Source organism: Trachypithecus francoisi, unplaced genomic scaffold, assembly GCF_009764315.1.
Source record: "Trachypithecus francoisi isolate TF-2019V2 unplaced genomic scaffold, Tfra_2.0 Contig01440, whole genome shotgun sequence".
NCBI classification, from domain to species: domain Eukaryota; kingdom Metazoa; phylum Chordata; class Mammalia; order Primates; family Cercopithecidae; genus Trachypithecus; species Trachypithecus francoisi.
Genome location: NW_022681431.1, coordinates 18,617,609 through 18,639,241, shown reverse-complemented (window position 1 = coordinate 18,639,241; position 21,633 = coordinate 18,617,609). Strand labels below are relative to the sequence as shown.

Sequence of the window (21,633 nt, the reverse complement as noted above, 5' to 3'; positions counted from 1 at the left end):
GAAGGATTGATTTCAATGAGAAGTTGGGCTGTTTCTCACCTTTCTTTGCAGCCAGGATGATCTTGGCCTTTTTGTGGAACTCAATCTGTACCGCAGCTCCTAGACTCCAAAAGGGAAAGAAACCAAGCGAGTCCTAACCCCTGGGGGCCCCTTAACTTTGATTTTTCCCCATGATGAAAAGCAGCTGGACTGGAAGTACTCCTCCCCATAGCCTGGGCTCTTGGGACAGTCTTTTAAACTTGTAAATTATTTTTAAGTCTACTCTCATTTGACTATATAGTTAGATAGATACAGGATCCTTCTTGGGCCTAGAGGTGAGCCTGCCCCAAATTTTTAGAGAAATACATCCATACAGCATAGGTCATAAAACAAGATTATAATTTGAGTCATCACAAAATCATGGAAATCTTTGAGTGCCAGTTTTGGCTTCTCGTTTGGGAAACCCTTCATATTGGAGGTTGGTTGATTCAACATAGACTATATAATATGCGTTATCAAAATAAAATAGTTGAACCACATAGTTTAAAAGCATAATCGCTCTCTTGCCTTTGCCCTGAGGGGCAACAGACAAAGTCTATGCGATAAATATGAACATCATGAGAAATGTGCTGGTAATCCTCAGACATTTCCTTCCTGGAATACTTAAATTCTGCTGTGCCTCATCATCTAGATTGGTGATTCTCAAACTGTGGTCTGTCTTCACTATCAGCGTCACCTGGGAATTTATGAGAAATAAAAATTCTTGGGCCTTAAACATACAGAATTAGAAACTCTGGAGGTGGGACCCAGTAATCTGTATTTTAATAAGCCCTCTAGGTGATTCTGATACACACTGAAATAGGAGAATCACTAATGCCTTTGATCATCAAGGGTGAACCATAGTCTTTTGCTTTGCTGGTCTGTTACTTCACTATAAATATTTTATTGCCCATGTGGATATTACTGCATGTGTATAATACCAGGAATTGGCAACCTGTGTTGTTAGTACTACATCGAACCATACCCAAGTTAAAATGGTTAGTGACCTTCACAGTTCTTTTCTATTTCCTTGTCTTCCTTCTTGCAGAGCGCCTGAAGCAAGGTAGCCACTGGATAATTTGTTAATTGAATGCCTACCTTCCCCCTTCTTGCCCTCCCCCTGCAAAAAGCACATTTTTGTTTATCTTTTGGTTTCTTCCTCTGCCGGAGCTTTAAGCCTGAAAGTGAAGTTCCCAGTTACAAATATGTCTTTTTCCTAATAGTGGCTCTGGCTAAAAGAGATTCCTGATACATTAAGGAAAAAGAAAAAAAAAAGGAGGAAAAAGGAAGAAAAAATAGTTCTTATGTACCTGATTAGTATGCCTTCCTCAGAATTATCTTAGACCAGTGGATCTCAAACTTATCTTACATCAGAATCACCTGGAGAATTTGTCAAACCACAGATTTCTGGGCCCAGCCTCCAGATTCAGTAGATTTAGGATGAAGCCAGAGGGTTTGCATTGCCAACAGGTTCCCAGGTTGTGCTGATGCTGCTGGTCTAGGCACCACAGTTTGAGAACCACTTCCCCTAGTTGACTAGACCAGAAATACAGGTAATTTCATGATGTGCTTGTTAGGTGTCCCCCAGCTTGCGTAGCCAGTGATCTATAATTAGGAAGTATAGGACATGCCCAGGTGACAAACTTTGTCAGTAGTGGTTTTTTCTAGCTCTGTGCCTTTCCATATTCCAGAAGTTAAGATATTCTCTTTGAACATAAGACTTTTTTCAGACTTTGAAAACTTACTCAAACTTACTTGTCTAAATAATTGAGTTTGAGCGGAATAGATTTTTACCCAACTCTTGCCACACTGATTACTTCATTTCTCTGCTTCTGTTTCTTTTTATTTCAAGCTTAATTTTTCTAATAGTATTATATACTCAAACATACGTTGCTTGAGTTGATATTGTTTATCTGTTTTCTATCCTGCCATACAATTTTCTGAAGAATGGGAAATGGGCATTTCTTCTGGTTTTTTTCCTCATAGCTAAACACAGTTGTTACAGACTTGACTCCTTGTCACTTGAATTCTTATTATGAAACACATCTTTAGCATCTCCTGAAACAGAGATTAAAAAGAGATGAAACTTAGGCTTTTTTCCAAACTCTTTTGTAAGCCTTTTTTTTTCTTGCTAAACAAGTAGTTTTAAGGAAAAATTGAAATATTAATCAATACAGATTTCTTGTATTTAATAGGAACTTTAGTTAAATATTTTCAACCGTACCTATGCAAACACTATATTCCTGTGCAGATTAATCTCCTGCAGATTAAATTGATAGTTACTCTACTGGATAGCTTCTGGTAGAGAAAAAAACTATTGAAGACCATTTTGGTTTTTCTTTTCCTTTTTTGTTTGTTTGTTTGTTTGTTTTGAGACAGTCTTTTGTTCTGTCAGCCAGGCTGGAGTGCAGTGGCGCAGACACAGCTAATTGCAGCCTTGACTTCCCAGGCTCAAGTTATCCTCACACCTCAGCCTCCTGAGTAGCTGGGACTACAGGCACGCCTGGCTAATTTTTTAATTTTTTGGTCCCACTGTGTTGCCCAAGCTGGTCTTGAACTCCTGACCTCAAGCAAGCCTCCTGCCTTGGCCTCCCAAAGTGCTGAGATTACAGGTATGAGCCACCATGCCCAGCACTAGTTTTTCTTTTTGTGGAATATCACCCATGAATTATAGAAAGATTTACCAAATCAGTACCTTCTTTGTTAAAACCTGTGGTTGGTGTGGCTCTGTAATTTGTGTCCTGTAGCCAACTTTTCTTTTTCCTATTGCAGGGATTTTGTTTGCCACTCTTTTTCCATTCCAGAAAGTCTGGAACAGCTCCATGCGAGTGTCTTTGTGTTGATATCCTCCCTTGAGAACTTTCATGATCAGATTAAAAGACAATTGGTAACATCCTCAAGCCACATTTCTTTTCTTATACATGACAGTTGTGTTAACTTACAAGTTTGCTTCAGATTCTTATTAATGTACTAACTTAAAAACTATCTTTCAACTTACTATAATTACTATATTTCAACTTACTATAATTACTTACTATAATTACTTACTTACTATAACTATCTTTCAACTTACTATAATTACAATAGACATAGAAATGTCGTTAGTCATCAGTTTTCATATTACCCATGTAATTGTTGTAAATATTTCATGTTATTACTGATATCCTTATGTGAATGCTGGTGAGAGAGATGGACCATCACTATCATAGTACTGAGAATTTCTGGTTCCCAAATTATTTGGCATTTTATTTTTATATGCCAGTCTCTCATTTTAATTACCCTGATATTGCATGGTTAGATTTGTCCTTGATTGTTTCTTTTTATTCTCTACGTTTACTTCTTTGGGTCTCTTAGACAGTGACACTTAATTAAAGCACTTGAGTAAAATACGCACCAACTAGTAAGTCAGTAAAGGATAAGATGTTCTTTTATTTATATGATGAGTTCTAAAATATTTTCAAAGAGCAATCTACAGTGTCTACTTTAAATACCCTTTGACCTTTTTTTGGATGCTTAACTTAGAGAAAAGAAAAAAGATCTAGAATTTGGAGTAAATCTCAAATTTTGCTCAATGTTTCACCAATAAAAGTTATCTTTTCTTGAAAATGCATAGCGTAGCATTTTAAATATATTAATTAGTACCATATAGAGATACACCTTATAATCAGTAGTATTATCTTGAAATCAAGAAATAAGTTAAAAGTTGTCTAACTTCACAGGAACATGAAAGCTAATTATAATAGTTCATTAGGATTTGGACTAATTAGTTTTCTGTTGTCTCCATGGTGCATACAGTCAGAGTTAAGGTTTAAATGCCTCTAGAAAGAAACTTAAGAACTGAGTTGGGGCCAGGTGCGATGGCTTATGCCTGTAATCCCAGCACTTTGGGAGGCTGAGGCGGGCAGATCACTGGCGGTCAGGAGTTCCAGACATGGTGAAACCCCATCTCTACTAAAAATATAAAAATTAGCTGGGCATGGTGGCACATGCCTGTAATCCCAGCTGCTCGGGAGACTGAAGCAGGAGAATCGCTTGAACCCAGGAGGCGGAGGTTGCAGTGAGCCGAGATCATGCCACTGCACTCCAGGCTGGGTGACAGAGCAAGAGAGACTGTCTCACTCACACACACACAAAGAACGGAGTTTGAATAGTGCAGTGATTTAGATCCATAGTTAAGCATCAAGCCTGAACTTGAAAACCAACTTACCAGTTTGGTTACCTCAGATAAGTTTCTTAAACTTTCTAAGTCTGTTGTTCTCATCTGAAAATGAGAGCAATACCATCAATCTGTAAAGATAAAATGAGATATTATATATAAGCTACCTATACTGTGCGTAGTATGTATCATAATTACAGTGATTTACTAAAAATCAATGTTTTGTGCTGTATGTAAAAACACTAGAGCAAGCTCATCTGCTGCATTACAGGTGGTTTTCCCAACTAGAACTGCATAAGATTGGTGAGCTGACACTGGGACTCTGGGTAGCAGATGAGAATGTACTGAAGGGAAGAAAAAGAGAAAAGCTTATTGAGAAAAGAGGAGGGAAAGAAGAGGGAGGAAGGAAAAGGCATGAGAGAAGGAACTGAAATATGCAGAAAACAGCTCCCTCCCCCAGAATGAAACAGGAGTGAAAGGGAGGCAGAAACCAGGAAGAAAAAAATGAATAGAGAGGACAATGAAGAGATAAGTATTGGGCAGGGGGAGCTTCTAATCATAATTCTCTACATGTTTCTGTTTTTATTTTTATTTTGTAGATATTCCCTTATCAGTTTTCATGTATGGACTGAGTAATGATCATGACTGTATGATGCTAGATACCACTGAAGAGAGTGGTAAGTATTTCAAATAATGGCTTTGTTACTGCTTTATTTATAACTTGATTTCTTTTAACTACTTTACAATTGACTTATAAATAATTTGGCAATAAAGAAGATAGATGAAGAGTGTCTTTTATCACACTTTGGAATACTTTAAAGTATGTAAATATTTATTCTTGATGATAATACTTATTGGGTACTGTCTTAATCTACTCGGGTCACTACAACGTAATATAAACTGGGTAACTCATAAACAACGTAAATATATTTTTCACAGTTCTGGAAGCAGAGAAGTCCAAGATGAAGGTGCTGGCAGATTCAGTGTCTGGGATGATAGGTGCTTTCTCATAGGTGGTGCATTTTCATTGTGTTTTTGCATGGTGGAAGGAGCTAGCTAGCTCCCTTGAGGGTCTTTAATAAGTATGCTAATCCCATTCATGAGGGTTACTGTTCTCAAGACTTAATCATCTCCAGAGGCCTCACCTCTTAATACCATCACTCTGATGTTTAGGCTTCAACGTGTGAGTGTCGGGGGCCACGAGCATTCAGACCATAGCAGGTATTTATTTTGTAAGGAAGTATACTTTGTGCTGGAGATAGAAAAATGGGTAAATTGTAGTACAGTACAGAATATTGTCCCATACATAATTGACCTTAATTTAGGGTACAATGTATTGCAACTTTCAATAACTAATTTGAAAGTCAAGCCAATATGCAAATATTGCTTAGAACATTTGTGGTATTCAAGGTTTGGAATTACTTTTTGAACCAATATGTAAGCAGGGCAAGAAAATGAGGCCCAGCTTAGTGGCTCATGCCAGTAATCCCAGCACTTTGAGAGGCAGAGGCAGGAGGATTGCTTGAGGTGAGGAGTTTGAGACCAGCCTGTGCAACATAGCAAGACCTTATCTTTCAAAAAATAAAATAAAAATTAGCCTGGTGAGGTGGCATGTGCTTGCAATCCTAGCTACTTAGGAGGCTGAGGCAGAAGGATCGCTGGAGCCCAGGAATTCAAGGTTACAATGAACTGTAATTGTACCACTGCACTCCAGCCTGGGTGAGATCTCAGAGTGAGATCTTGACTCTTAAAGGAGAATTAATTGCTTTTTAGATTCTTAAAATTTTTATACTTTTAGTCAATAGTGGTATTGTCGCATTTAGTTACCCACATATTAATCTTATGGGTTTTAAATGATTTTTGGTTGATTCTAAAGATGAAATTCACTCTCAGAGGACGGGAATTGGACCCACTATTGACATTTAAAAAGCAAAAATACCATAGTCATGGAAGGAAATACTCTAGGCAAATAAATGTTCTAAGTAATTGGAAAGATAGAGGAGGAATTGGGACTCTTCAACGTAATGAGGCTATCTAACTTTTAAGGCATCGGCTTGCATACAGTGTACAATTTCTTGCATACGCCTATATGTGGAACCACAGAGAAAATGTAGATAGAGCCTGAAAGTGGTAGGAAGAGGGGTGTTAGGAGGAGGCAAAACATTTTACAGTTTACAATACAGCTTTAAGCGTTACTGAAACACAAATGACCAAAGTAAAGCTTAGGAGCAGACATCTAATGGGTGGCAGAATCAGGACAAGAAACCTACATCTGCTGACTTCTTGTACAGAATACTTTCTGTTATTTCGTAAATCCTTTCACAATTTTTTTTCAACCCGATTTTGTAAAGACAATTTGGAAGGGAAGTGAAAGGTTGGTTTGTTAAATCAAAAGGGTGTGAATTTCCCAGCCAGGTTATCTTTAGCTGCTTGTCACTGATTGACCCTGATCATTTAGATACCCTCCCATCACCCCCCATATTTTAACTGGTCTCTATGATCAGTTCTAGACTTTTTTGCATTGGGGGGGAAATTGCTTTCAGTCTTAGGGTCTTCAAAACAAATCTGGAAGAGGCTTTATTTGTTAGCACTTCATAATATATTTGTTACTTTTATCCAGATACTAAGATTTTTATTCTCCCCAAATAGTTTAAATTACTACAGTTTTACTATAAATTTTTAAGGATTTAGAGATGTGTAGTGCAGTCTAATGGTGAGGCTTTCTTTTGATAGTGCATATCTTTCTGAGACAGTGGTCAATATGGGCACTGATTCTAAGAAGCACACAGGTTCTGCTTATCCAAATCTTTTAAACCTAAGTAAAACAAGTATCAGCAGAATGGGGGCATTCTTTTTGGGAGTTATGTTGACTTTTTTTTTTAATTGTGTGGTTCTGATAGTGAGCCCAGGTAACTACTGGAATTATTATGTAGTTGCTGTGAGCCTTTGTCTCTGGATCACACTAATGCCCTCTAAGGAAGTAGACTGAATAGATGGTTCATCTTCTCCAACAGAATTTGTTAATGTCTTTCTAAAAGACTCAGATTTGGCAGTGGCAAAGTAAACAAGATGAGTGAAAAGAAATGAAAAATGGCCTAAGTCCTAATAGCCATTTTAAATAAAATTAAAAGCATGATAAAACTGCCATGCATTCTTTGCTCTTTGGCTTCTAGTTTTCTATTCATTTAATATAAAGAGGATGGAGATAACCCAGAAACACTCTTTTAAAATAACTTCTACCTCCTATGTATAAGATTGAGGGGAAATTTTTAAAAACTTTATGGGTCATTATTGTCTTGCATTTAGGCATTCCAGATGTTCCACTCTTCTCCCAAGTTCCAAGGTACCAATAGTCAAACTTCACATTAAAGGATTTGAGAAAAAATGAAAGATAGAACTTCACAAGTCACTGTGATGAAATTGAACTTTCTTTAAATGTGTGTGTGTGGCTGGGCACAGTGGCTCACACCTATAATCCCAGCACTTTGGGAGGCCAAGGTGGGTGGATCACGAGGTCAGGAGATTGAGATCATCCTGACCAACATGGTGAAACCCCGTCTCTATGAAAATACAAAAAATTAGCCAGGTGTGGTGGCGGATGTCTGTAGTCCCAGCTACTTGGGAGGCTGAGGCAGGGCAATCGCTTGAACCTGGGAGGCAGAGGTTGCAGTGAGCCGAGATCGTACCACTGCACTCCAGCATGGGGACGCAGTGAGACTCTGTCTGAAATTTAAAAAAAAAAAAAAGTATGTGTTCAAAAAGTGTTGACGTGTAAACCCTTGAATAATCTATACATTTACCTAATGGAATGTCACATAATGGCTTCATAGGTGTTGAGTCTGAGCTCTGTTTAAAAAAACAACAACAACAACAAAATAACTAATGCTTAACCAGATGCTCCTGCCTTAATTGGTAGAGAAAGGTCAGCAACATTCTTTAAGTCCAATAAGAGGATTATTAATAGATGGATTTTACTGGTAACCTCTTAGGGGCATCCTCTGACCCTTCAACAAAGCTTGGTTTCAGACTTCGAGTACATGAAAAGCAATGTGTTATTTAACTTTACCCCTTTGGTACCACTATCACCAATTCAACAGACATTTGTTGATGGTTTTTTTTTTGTTTTTTTTTTTTGCGACAGACTCTCGCTCTGTTGCCCAGGCTAGAGTGCAGTGGCACGATCTTGGCTCACTGTTGGCAGCCATTTTGTGCAAGGTTGACTTCTAAGTCATTATACTACATATATTTTTTTGATATGGGCCTTTTCCAGCTTACCATACAGATTATGCTCTTTTGATTATGCTCTTGCTGACTAAAGATCAGTTCAAACTAACCTATAGGAGATCTTCTAAAAATCCTCTGTCTTGGTGCATTTAGGCTGCTGTAACAAAATACCATAAACTGGGTAACTTATAGACAACAGAAATTTCTTTGTCACAGTTCTGGAGACTGGGGAGTCCAAGATCAAGGGGCTGCCAGATTTGATAGCTGGTGAGGGACTGCTTGCTGGTCCACAGACAGCTGTCTTTTCCCTGCATCTTCACATGGTAGAAGCAGCGAGGGAGGTCTTTACAGTCTGTTTTGTAAGGGTACCTTCATGAAGGCACCACCTTTAATACCTCATCAGCTTCTAAAGGCCCCACCTCCCAATACCTTCACATTAGGCTTTTTCTTTATTTTTTTTTTTTCTAACAGTTTGATAGTTTTAACTCTTATCTTTAGTCTTTGATCCATTTGCAGTTAATTTTTGTACATGGTTTAAAGTAAGAATCCAACTTCATTCTTTTGCACATGGATATCCAGTTTTCCAGCACTATTTGTTGCAGACTGTCCTTTCTCCCACTGAATGGTCTTGGCACCCTTGTGGAATATCATTTCACATATATGTGAAAGTTTATCTTGGAACTCTTTTTCCTATTTTATTGTTCTTAGATGTCTGTCTTCATGCCTGTTCCAAGCTTTAAGGAATATGAGTTACGGAAATAGTGAACGAATTAATAATATATATAAATCATGTAGGAAGCCAGGTATTATAAGTAAACGATAACACACACACACACACACACACACACAAAATAGGAGAAGCAGAGTTGAGACTTAAGACTTTGGAATTATCAAATACAGCGTTTTTTTAGAGACAGAGTTTTTTTTTTTTTCCTTGCTACATTGCTACGTTGCCCAGGCTGGAGTACAGTCATAGCTCACTAGAGCTTTGAAGTCATAGGCTCAAGCAATTCTACCACCACAACCTGCCACGTAGCAGGGAGTACAGGTGTAAACCATCACACTCAGTTTAAATACAATATATTTTTAAAGAAATGAGAAAGGCTTTAAAATGTGAGAAGCAGACTTTTTTAAAGAACCAAATATAACCCTTATTAATGGAAATAGTAATAATTAAAAACTCAATGGACCAGAAGCAGATTAGACCTAGCTGAAGAGAGTCAGTGAACCAGATGTTAGATATGAAGAAACATTATATTATTTTTAGATATGAAAGAGGGTTAAGAAACATGAAGAATAAAGGTAGAAATTTGAACATAGGTAAATAGAAGTTCTGTACTAAGGAAACAGAATGATGTCACAGCAGTATTTAACAATAAAGTTTCTGAGAATTTCACGTAATTGTTGAAAGATACCAAAAGTTAGATATAAGAAGTTCATCAAGTACTTAGCCTAGAACATCATGATGAAAATGCAGGACATAAGAGACAAAGAAGATACTAAAAGCTGCCAGAGGAAAAGATTGCTCATAAATGAATGACAATTATATTGGAGGTGATAACATCTTCAGAGTGCTGAGAGAAAGTAGCAGTCATTCTAGAATTTGTACCTAGGAAAATTAAGCCTGATGGCAGCATGTCTACTAAAAAATAGAATTTATCATATTAAACTGTAAAAGATTTAAAACATTCCCTTTAAAATCAAGGGCAAGATCAAGATACCTGCCATTATTACTTATATTCAACATTGTACTAGGTACAAGAAATAAATAGCATAAGAATCAGATGGGAAGACACAAAACCATAAGTCATTATACAGTCCATTATTCGTAGAGGATATGGCTGTTAATAAAGATAAATTATTAGAATTAATAAGAGCTTAACAAGGTTGCTGGGTAGCCAATATATAGAAATTGGTTTTGGAGAGTCATTTGCCTAGTGATTGAGTGCATTCACTCTGGTGCCACACTGCCTAGCTTTGAATTCCAGATTCCACCCTTCCTAGCTTTGTGTCCTTGGACATACTATTTAGCTTTCCTGCCGGGCGCGGTGGCTCAAGCCTGTAATCCCAGCACTTTGGGAGGCCGAGATGGGCGGATCACGAGGTCAGGAGATCGAGACCATCCTGGCTAAACGGTGAAACCCCGTCTCTACTAAAAAATACAAAAAAAAAAAATTAGCTGGGCGAGGTGGCGGGCGCCTGTAGTCCCAGCTACTCCAGAGGCTGAGCCAGGAGAACGGCATGAACCTGGGAGGCGGAGCTTGCAGTGAGCTGAGATCCGGCCACTGCACTCCAGCCTGGGCGGCAGAGCGAGACTCCGTCTCAAAAAAAAAAAAAAAAAAAAAAAAAAACTTTCCTGCACTTTTGTTTTCTAATTTAAAATAAGGGTATCTGATAGGGATATTGTGAAGATTAAATGGATCAGTATATATCTAAAGCACTTAGAAAAGTATCTGGTACCTGGTAAGTGTTATACATGTGTTAGCCATTTTTATTATCAGTATCAACATCATTTTAAACATAGTAGTGAATAAAATAACTTTTAAAGATACTGTATATAGTAACATAAAAATTATAAAGTACTTTTGATTAAATACTTTAAAAGAAGTGTAAAAACCCTCAGAGAAAAAAGTTATAAAACTTTTGAAAGACATTAATGACCTGAATACCATGTTCACAGATAGGAAAGCTAATATAACAACATGACTTATCTTAAGATTGATCACTAGATTCAGTGAAGTTCCAGTTAAAATCTAAACAAAATTTATTCTTAGATAGGCCTAATTTAAAATGTGTATATAAGTGTAAAGAGGCTGTGGAAGAACAAGATTTGTTTTTTTTTTCTTTCGGTTTTGCTAAAGCATGTATCAAGATTTGTTACAATATGGTGTTGATGCATGAATACAGAAAGACGCCGATGAAACAGAGCACAGAGCCCAGAATTCATACATATGTAGAAAATGGGTTTATGTCAGAGATGGCTTTACAGATAAGTAGGAATAGGAAAGGTTGTTTAAAACAAAATGCTAGCAGTTTGATATTCACATGGAAAACTTGAACTTTTATTTTTTACCATAGACAAAAAATGAATTTGAGGCAAAATAAAGACTTAAAGGTAAAAGACAAACCTATGAAAGTTTTAGAAGAAAATATATGGGATATCTTTATGATCTTGGGAAGAGGTATATGTTTTTTTTTTTTTGGAAACAGAGTCTTGCTCTGTCGCCCAGGCTGGAGTGCAGTGACGCAATCTCCGCTTACTGCAAGCTCTGCCTCCCGGGTTCGCGCTATTCTCCTGCCTCAGTCTCCCGAGTAGCTGGGGCTACAGGCCCCTGCCACCAGGCCCCGGCTAATTTTTTGTAGTTTTAGTAGAGATGGGGTTTCACCATGTTACCCAGGATGGTCTCAATCTCCTGACCTCGTGATCCACCCACCTCAGCCTCCCAAAGTGCTGGGATTACAGGCGTGAACCACTGTGCCCAGCCTGGGGAGAAGTATTTCTTAAAGTTGATCAAAAGCAAAAATGAAAGCACAAAATATAAATTAAAATATTCATATTTGGGACTAAACTTAAACATACCTCTTTTAGAAAATGAAAATACAACTTTTAAAAGTAGGGGGAATTATTTGCAATAAATGTAATTAGCAAAAAAGATAATATCTCATATAAAGATTTCTTGCAAATACATAGACTAAACTGATAGAAAAGTGGGTAAAAAAGCTTGAATGCAGATGTGGACACATGACCAGTATATATACTCAGTACATGATCATTCTCAAAAATTGGGGGCTGGGTTCAGTGGCTCACGCTCACAGGCACTTTGGGAGAATGAGGCAGGCAGATCACTTGAGGTTAGGAAGCTGAGACCAGCCTGGCCAACATAGTGAAACCTTGTCTCTACAAAAATTAGCAATGCGTGGTAGCACATGCCTGTAGTCCCAGCTACTTGGGAGGCTGAGCCAGGAGAATCACTTGAACCCAAGCAGCAGAGTTTGTAGTGCACTGAGATCACGCCACTTCACTCCAGCCCAGGTGACAGAGCAAGACACTGTCAAAAAAAAAAAAAGGGTGGGGGGAGAGGAAATGCAAACTAATCGCAATTAGTTATCATTTGCTCCTGTCAGGTTGGCAGAAAGTAAAGACTACCAACATGAAGTGTTGATAAGAATATGGAGAAAGTGGAACTCTTATATATTCCTGGTAATGATGTGTAATAAAAAATTGAGAAATTAGCCAAGCATGGTTGGCATTTGCCTGTAATCCTAGCTACTTAGCCATTGGGGAGGCTGAGGCATGAGGATCAAAAATCTGTGTGCAGTTAGCTGGCATCTTCCCATGATGGCGCTCTCACTCACCCCACACGGTGCAATGAGGACAAACCAGAATTCCCCATGTCATAATTGATCACTTGAGGTCAGGAATTTGAGACCAGCCTGGGCAACACTAGTGAGACCTAGTCTCAAAGGAAAAAAAAAGATTCAGAAATGAGACTATACAAAAATTAGTTTTTCTATGTGAGGAATCTTCCTCACATAGAAACAAACAAAATTAAAAGGCAAAAATATTAAAATACATATGATAGACAAAACTAACTTATTTGTATATGGAGTCCTTATAAATCATTAACTAGAATACTATCTTCTCTGTGGGAAAAAAATGGACAAAAAGATAAGAACGAGTGATTCACAGAAAAAACAAAATAGCTCAATGTCACTGATAATGAATTAAATGCTAACTAAAACCACAAGTTTCTATTTTTATTTACCATGTTTTCAAAGGTTAAGTTTGATGAAATATTAAAAGATAAAAATGGAAAGAATATTTTCTTTAAAGCAAAAATTAGTAAATAATAAAGGCTAGATACAGAAAGGTGAGTTATTAAGAAACCAAGAAAATCAGGATTATGAAGTCATAGAAGTCTGGCAAGCTGTGTTATTTCAAGAACAGAGTGGTCAAGAGTATCAAACAGAGAGAAGCCAAATAAATCATGAGGCACAAATGACTGATGTGGATAATCATTGATGACTTTGAGGATCGCTGTTTAGGTGGAGTAATGGAAGTAGAAATCAAAGTAGATTGAGGAGGGAGTGGTAAGTGAGCTAGAAAATGGCAAATTTTTGCATTTCTGAGATGAACTCAGCTGATTTATGATGTATTATCATTTTTATTTAACTTTTGTTTGAATTTCTACTGATTTAATTTCCTCCTAATAGTAACAGGATTATTCATTGTTTTTGTTTCTTCTTGAATCAATTTTGGTAGCTTTTTTCCTAAGAATTATTTTTCTCTAATATTTAAATGTATTGGCCTAAAGTTGTTCATAACGTACATTCTCTTAAAACCTATGTAAATAGATGTTTAAATTATTAGCAAACACTTGTCTTTGGTTACTTTGTTCTTTATTTTGAATATCTGTTAAAGTATATGGTATATACTTTATATATAATATATATTGTATATTTTATATATATACTTTATGTATATTGCCATGTACATTAACTATTCATGAATGTTTTATAATTGATTTCTTTTTCTATCTAGAATAGCCCAGGACTCCAGAAGACAGCCTCAGCATGAATCCTCAGAATTCAAACTTCCTTATTTTACTTGTATATATATGTATATAAATAAATAATACATAAATATATATATTTGTAGGACTATTTCATATGATATAATTTGTAATATGTAACATATAAATATAAAGGTTGTAGGCCTGTGATACATGAGCATAAAGAAATATATATCAAAGGTCTAATATCCCACCCATAAAAAACCCAAACCAAAAAAAAAATACATGAAGTTATCACTTTAACATGGTTGAAGTTAAAGAGACGTTATTCCTGCTTAAAAGGTAATAACTGAAAAATTGCTGAGCACAACTTATTTAATGAAGGATGTTGAATACCATTGTGTCCTGATTATTCATCTTTCATTAGTTGTAAACTTAGCTTTTTGTGGTAAAGTATTATCCTAAGTAAGCTCTGAGGAACAGAAGTGAACTTCATATATCTTTCCTTTATTAGTAAATTATGCTAGAGAAACCCTATAGCTGAAATCATCGAGCTTTCTTGAGTATGTAATTTTTTTTTTTCTTTGAGCTGGAGTCTCACACTGTTGTCCAGGCTGGAGTGCAATGGGGCGATCTTGGCTTGCTGCAGCCTCCGCCTCCTGGGTTCAAGTGATTCTCCTGCCTCAGCCTCCAGAGTAGCTGGGATTACAGGCGCACACCACCACACCCGGCTAATTTTTTGTACTTTCAGTAGAGACGGGGTTTCACTGTGTTGGCCAGACTGGTCTCGAACTCCTGACCTCATGATCCACCCACCACCTCAGCCCCCTAAACCAAATATGTAATTTAACTGTAGTTAAAGGCAGTTTTGAGGATTGTGCTTTGAGGATTGTCTCAGCACTTGGCTGTTCAAGTAAAGTATATTCAACTGATTGTTCTTTACCTTTATGTGCTGTTGTTACAGATCATGACTAATTGAAGAGATTTTTATTGCATAAGACATTCTAAACTATTTTCCATTCTTCTCTTACTAAACTGTGAGGTGAACATGGCAGCCTTGACAAGTATCTCTAGAGCTGGTGCATCTTAGGAGTATTCTTGTTAGAAAGCAGTAATCCACTAGTGTCTTTGTGGCTGAATGGAAGAAGGGCTGGCTGGCTTCTCTTTTTTTCTAGAGGTCTTTTTCATTCCCTGATCCATGTTTGATTGGGAGATTGCAAGATCACCTTTCATAAAGAACAGGAGGGCACTGTGAACCTTCTTAGAACCTTATCCTTTGTGATCCTTCTGTAGAATTTTGGCATCTTTTAATTTGGATTGTGATCTAATGTTTAAACTAAGCTGTTGATAGGTGTCAGGAGGGCCATTAACCATGTTATGAAATGGTATGAAAAAACCTGCTTATATATATTTCCTTGTGTGTATACTCCATAGCTGTCTTTTGAAATCCTGTTTGAGTTCTACTTAAAGAGGTTAAGAATCAATATTTGGCAGGGGATGGAGGTTGCAGGGGAGTTTGGGGAGAGAGAGAAAGGAGAGGGAAAAAGGAAGGGAGGAATATTTTTGCTATTTCTGGTATAGCAATATATGATGTCGTAAGCATTTATAGAATGATACTATGCAGCAGTAGTCAATAAGCAATTGGCTGTTGTTGGCCATCAACTGTAGGAATAGTCAGCAATAGTTGGTTTACAGCTTTTTGAAGTTTCTTCTGAAACCAGAGATTTTGATTTAAAGAGAGTATCATTTTCGTCACAGAAATGTATAGGAAAAAATGCTTTCTGAAAATGGAATATTTGAGCTGGGCATGGTGGCTCATGCCTGTAATTCCAACACTTTGGGATTCCAAGGCAGGAGGATCACTTGAGCCCAGGAGTTCAAAACCAGCCTGGGCAACACAGAGAGACCCTGTCTCAAAAGAAAGAAAAAATCGAGTATTTGGTAAGAATTTTACCAAATGTGTATAAAAATTGTTATGGCTGTAAGTTTTTGAGCTTTTCAGGAGCAGGGAGACTTTTGGTTACCTAATTACAGTTACATGAATTACAAGGAAACAATGCGTTAGAAACAAAAATTCATATATATATAAGAAATATATATGTGTGAAATATATATATGAAATATATATGTGTGAAATATATATATGAAATATATATATTGAGGTAGAGTCTTGCTCTGTCACCCAGGCTGGAGTGCAGTGGAGTGATCTCAGCTCACTGCATTCTCCACCTCCTGGGTTCAAGCTGTTCTCGTGCCTCAGCCTCCCAAGTAGCTGGCATTACAAGCATGTGCCACCACGCCCAGCTAATTTTTTTGTGTTTTTAGTAGAGATGGGGTTTCACCATGTTGGCCAGGCTGGTCTCAAACTCCTAGTGTCAAGTGATCTGCCCACCTCAGCCTCTCAAAGTGCTGGAATTACAGGTGTGAGTCACTGTGCCCAGCTGATATTTTTGATATACAAAAACCAAAGGTGTAAACTCATTTTCTTTTTTGGGTAACTGACAAATTGAGATGGAAACTTTCTGACAGTTGACTAAGAACATTTTACTATTTTGTTGAACTTTTAAATGATTGTACTGCCATTGCCTTTTATGTATTTATTGACCTTTTGCTTAATAACCTTGGGTTGATTTTAGGCCACCAACAAAATGGAAATGAAAGAAACTGCTAAACAGAATACACTGTGGCAAATGAGCTCAACTAGCGAACCCATGTTAAATACTCGTGAAGTCAATCCTTTGAAGAAATTCACCATTCCTAAGATCAGGAGGAGAGCTGAGAAAGGTAGTATTTCTGTGGAAGTTGGGAACTTTTTTAGTAACTATTACTGTATTTCTCTGATTCTTAATTTATGTTCATCTTTTAACTCTATATAAAATTAGGTTAATGCAGGTCTCTAATTCCTTAAACATACATGTACTTAACGTTTCCACACAAAATAGAATAGATGCATGTTCTGCATCTTCCTACAAAGTACACCTAAAATCCCTGGACATTTTTATAAAACAAATATGAGAAGACTTTCAAAACTGGAGAACACACACCAACTAAGGAATTTGGGACTCAGAGAATGACATAGCAGTAAGTTCCCTGGATTTTCTTTTTGTTTCCTCCATATCTCAGACTGGATGCCCCCAACAAGAGAAATGCCCCCTGGTGCAGACCTCCCCCAGAAGCCCCAAGAAAAACCTCTTCTTTCTTGCCAGTGGAGTAAGAAGGGGGCAGCCTAGAAAGTTGGAAACCTGTTTGACATTAAATATACCCCTCCTGTTTCCCACTGGGGTGATGTCAAAGGAGATTGAGTGGGGATCCTGGACTCTGACCCCCTACCCAGCAGGAACAAGGTACCCCTTTCCTTCCCTATGATGCCAGTGGTGATCCAAGTAGGATCACACAGCAATAACGCATTCTCTTCCCTGCCATCATCCTGCTCCTGCAATGGCAGTTGATATCTACCCCTGCTTTGTGGTGATAAGTTGCCCTTTCCACTAGGGTTAGAGTCAGTGAACAAAGTGGAGAGCCTGAACCTCCACCACATCCAGCGGTAACAAGGCCTCCTTCTACAATGTTGGTGGAGGATAAGTGGGGACCATGGACTTCCAGCCCTTTCCAGTGGTAACAGGATACTCCCCAGCGTGTAAATGGAAGCCCTGTGGAAAGCCAGAACTTCACCTCTGCATAGTAGTAAAGAGTCAGTGCTCCCCTTTCCCTGCCAGCCACTGTTCCTGCCAGCATAGTTTTAGTAAAGTCTTGGTGAAGTGCAAGATTAAACATAATCCAGAGTCTCATAAAAATGCCCCAGTTGACCAGGATATAATAAAAATCGCTCATCTAACACACACCAAGAAAATCTCAACTTGAATGAGAAAAGATAACAAATGCCAACATCAAGATTGACACAGGTGTTGGAACTATAATTAACTGAGAGACTTTTAAAGCAGCTGCCATAAAGATATTTGGACAAACAGTTACAGACACTTTTGAAACAAACGAAAAGCTAGAAAATCTCATCAAAGAAATGAAATATGTAATAATCGAATACAAGACTTAGAACTGATAATTTAATTAAAATAAAAAGGCAAAAACTAAGAGAACTACAAGGAGAAACAGAGAAATCTACTATTATAGTTGGAAATACCCCATTATCAGAAATGGGCGTATTGCCAACAGACAGAAAATCACTAAGGACATAGCTCAGCAATACCATCAATCAACTTGATATAATGGACATCTGTAGACTATTCCATTCAACAGTAGCATGTTAGACATTCTTCTCAGGCACACCCAAGACTCACCAAGATAGACCATACCTTGGCCATAATATACGTGTTAAGAGACTTGAAATAGTAGAAATCGCCGGGCGTGGTGGCTCACGCCTGTAATCCCAGCACTTTGGGAGGCCAAGGCAGGCGGATCACGAGGTCAGGAGATCGAGACCATCCTGGCTAACACGGTGAAACCCTGTCTCTACTAAAAATACAAAAAATTAGCCGGGCGTGGTGGCGGGCACCTGCAGTCCCAGCTACTTGGGAGGCTGAGGCAGGAGAATGGCGTGAACCCAGGAGGTGGAGCTTGCGGTGAGCCAAGATCGCGCCACTGCATTCCAGCCTGGGCGACACAGCGAGACTCCGTCTCAAAAAAAAAAAAAGAGATAGTAGAAATCATGCAGTCACCTCTCAGACCATGTATTAATCCATTTTCACACTACTGATAAAGATATACTAGTGACTGGGCAATTTACAAAATAAAGAAGTTTATAATAGATTTATAGTTCCACGTGGCTGGGGAAGCCTCATAATCATGGCACAAGGCAAGGAGAAGCAAGGCACATCTTACATGAATGGCAGCAGGCAAAGAGAGCTTGTGCAGAGAAACTCCCGTTTTTAAAACCATTAGATCTCATGAGACCAGTTCACTATCACGAGAATAGCACAGGAAAGACCTGCCCCCATAATCCAGTCGTCTCCCACTGGATCCCTCCCACAACACATGGGAATTATGGGAGCTACAAGGTGAGATTTGGTTGGGGACACAGAGCCAAACCATATCAGACCACAGTGGAGTTAAGATGATCAAGTAGGGGGCACTAGATATAAATAACCCAAAGATAGCTGGAAAATACCCAAATTCTTTGAGATTAAACAGCATACTTCTAAATAATAAATGCATCAAAGAGGAAATCTCAAGAGAAATGTTAAAATACCTTGAACTAAATGAAAAGGAAAACAAAATTTGTAGGATGAAGCAAAAGCAGTACTTAGGAAGAAATTTATAGCATTGAATGCATACATTAGAAAACGAAATATCTAAAATCAGTAATTTAAGTTTACACCTTAGGAAACTAGAAAAGAGGGGACAAATTAAATCCAAAATAAGCAGAAGAAAAGAAATAATAAAAATTAGAGCAGAAATGAATGAAATTAAAAACAGGAAATTAATAGAAAAAGAATCAACAAAGTGAAAATCTGGATCTTTGAAAAGATCAGTAAAGTTGATAAGCCTCTAGCCAGGATAACTAAGAAAAAAAAGGGGGGCACAAATTACTGATATCAGAAATCAAAACATCACTACAGATCCTATGGACATTAAAAGGATAAGGGATACTATGAACAACTCTGGGCCCATAAATTTGGTAACCTAGATGAAATGTACCAATTCCTTGAAAGACAGTATCTGCAAAAAGTTACACAAGAAGAAATATATGATCTGAATAGGCCTAAATCTATCTATTAAACAAATTGAATCAATAACTAATAACCTTCCAAAACAACACCAGGACCAGATAGGTTCACTGGTGAGTGCTACTAGATATTTAAGGAAGAAGTTATACCAATTCTCTACAATCTCTTTCAGAAGATACAAGTAGAAGGAATACTTTCTGACTCATGCTTTTAGAGGAGCATTATTTTATTTTTTTTGTTGTTTTTTTTATTTTTTTATTGTACTTTAAGTTCTAGGGTACATGTGCATAACGTGCAGGTTTGTTACATATGTATATTTGTGCCATGTTGGTGTGCTGCACCCATCAACTCGTCAGCACCCATCAATTCGTCATTTATATCAGGTATAACTCCCAATGCAATCCCTCCCCCCTCCCCATGATAGGCCCCGATGTGTGATGTTCCCCTTCCTGAGTCCAAGTGATGTCATTGTTCAGTTCCCACCTATGAGTGAGAACATGCGGTGTTTGGTTTTCTGTTCTTGTGATAGTTTGCTAAGAATGATGGTTTCCAGCTGCATCCATGTCCCTACAAAGGACGCAAACTCATCCTTTTTTATGGCTGCATAATATTCCATGGTGTATATGTGCCACATTTTCTTAATCCAGTCTGTCACAGGTGGACATTTGGGTTGATTCCAAGTCTTTGCTATTGTGAATAGTGCCACAATAAACATACGTGTGCATGTGTCCTTATAGCAGCATGATTTAGAATCCCTTGGGTGTATACCCAGTAGTGGGATGGCTGGGTCATATGGTACATCTAGTTCTAGATCCTTGAGGAATTGCCATACTGTTTTCCATAGTGGTTGAACTAGTTTACAATCCCACCAAAAGTGTAAAAGTGTTCCTATTTCTCCACATCCCCTCCAGCACCTGTTGTTTCCTGACTTTTTAATGATTGCCATTCTAACTGGTGTGAGATGGTATCTCATTGTGGTTTTGATATGCATTTCTCTGATGGCAAGTGATGATGAGCATTTTTTCATGTGTCTGTTGGCTGTATGAATGTCTTCTTTTGAGAAATGTCTGTTCATATCCTTTGCCCACTTTTTGATGGGGTGTTTGTTTTTTTCTTGTAAATTGTTTGAGTTCTTTGTAGATTCTGGATATTAGCCCTTTGTCAGATGAGTAGATTGCAAAAATTTTCTCCCATTCTGTAGGTTGCCTGTTCACTCTAATGGTAGTTTCTTTTGCTGTGCAGAAGCTCTTTAGTTTAATTAGATCCCATTTGTCAATTTTGGCTTTTGCTGCCGTTGCTTTTGGTGTTTTAGACATGAAGTCCTTGCCCATGCCTATGTCCTGAATGGTACTACTTAGGTTTTCTTCTAGGGTTTTTATGGTATTAGGTCTAACATTTAAGTCTCTAATCCATCTTGAATTAATCTTCGTATAAGGAGTAAGGAAAGGATCCAGTTTCAGCTTTCTACTTATGGCTAGCCAATTTTCCCAGCACCATTTATTAAATAGGGAATCCTTTCCCCATTTCTTGTTTCTCTCAGGTTTGTCAAAGATCAGATGGCTGTAGATGTGTGGTATTATTTCTGAGGACTCTGTTCTGTTCCATTGGTCTATATCTCTGTTTTGGTACCAGTACCATGCTGTTTTGGTTACTGTAGCCTTGTAGTATAGTTTGAAGTCAGGTAGCGTGATGCCTCCAGCTTTGTTCTTATGACTTAGGATTGTCTTGGCAATGCGGGCTCTTTTTTGGTTCCATATGAACTTTAAAGCAGTTTTTTCCAATTCTGTGAAGAAACTCATTGGTAGCTTGATGGGGATGGCATTGAATCTATAAATAACCTTGGGCAGTATGGCCATTTTCATGATATTGATTCTTCCTATCCATGAGCATGGTATGCTCTTCCATTTGTTAGTGTCCTCTTTTATTTCACTGAGCAGTGGTTTGTAGTTCTCCTTGAAGAGGTCCTTTACATCCCTTGTAAGTTGGATTCCTAGGTATTTTATTCTCTTTGAAGCAATTGTGAATGGAAGTTCATTCATGA

General features: G+C 37.8%; 1 protein-coding gene and 1 long non-coding RNA gene across 2 annotated transcripts in view; one reads left to right on the top strand and one right to left on the bottom strand.

Annotated features, from left to right (window-relative positions):
- Positions 1 to 1,858: 1,858 nt before the first annotated feature.
- Positions 1,859 to 15,154, bottom strand: LOC117092193. Its single transcript, XR_004440665.1, has 3 exons — positions 14,855 to 15,154; positions 4,226 to 4,305; positions 1,859 to 2,076 (listed from the first exon to the last, which is right to left on the bottom strand). It is a non-coding gene; the product is annotated as an uncharacterized LOC117092193 (long non-coding RNA).
- A 1,398-nt stretch (positions 15,155 to 16,552) lies between these two features.
- The window catches only part of TEX15 (testis expressed 15, meiosis and synapsis associated), a 69,437-nt gene continuing 64,356 nt past the window's right edge, over positions 16,553 to 21,633 (top strand). The window contains exon 1 of the mRNA XM_033230326.1: positions 16,553 to 16,695. Within this exon, the coding sequence (XP_033086217.1) occupies positions 16,560 to 16,695 (136 nt within the window). The 5' untranslated portion in view covers positions 16,553 to 16,559. The remainder of the gene's footprint in view (positions 16,696 to 21,633) is intronic.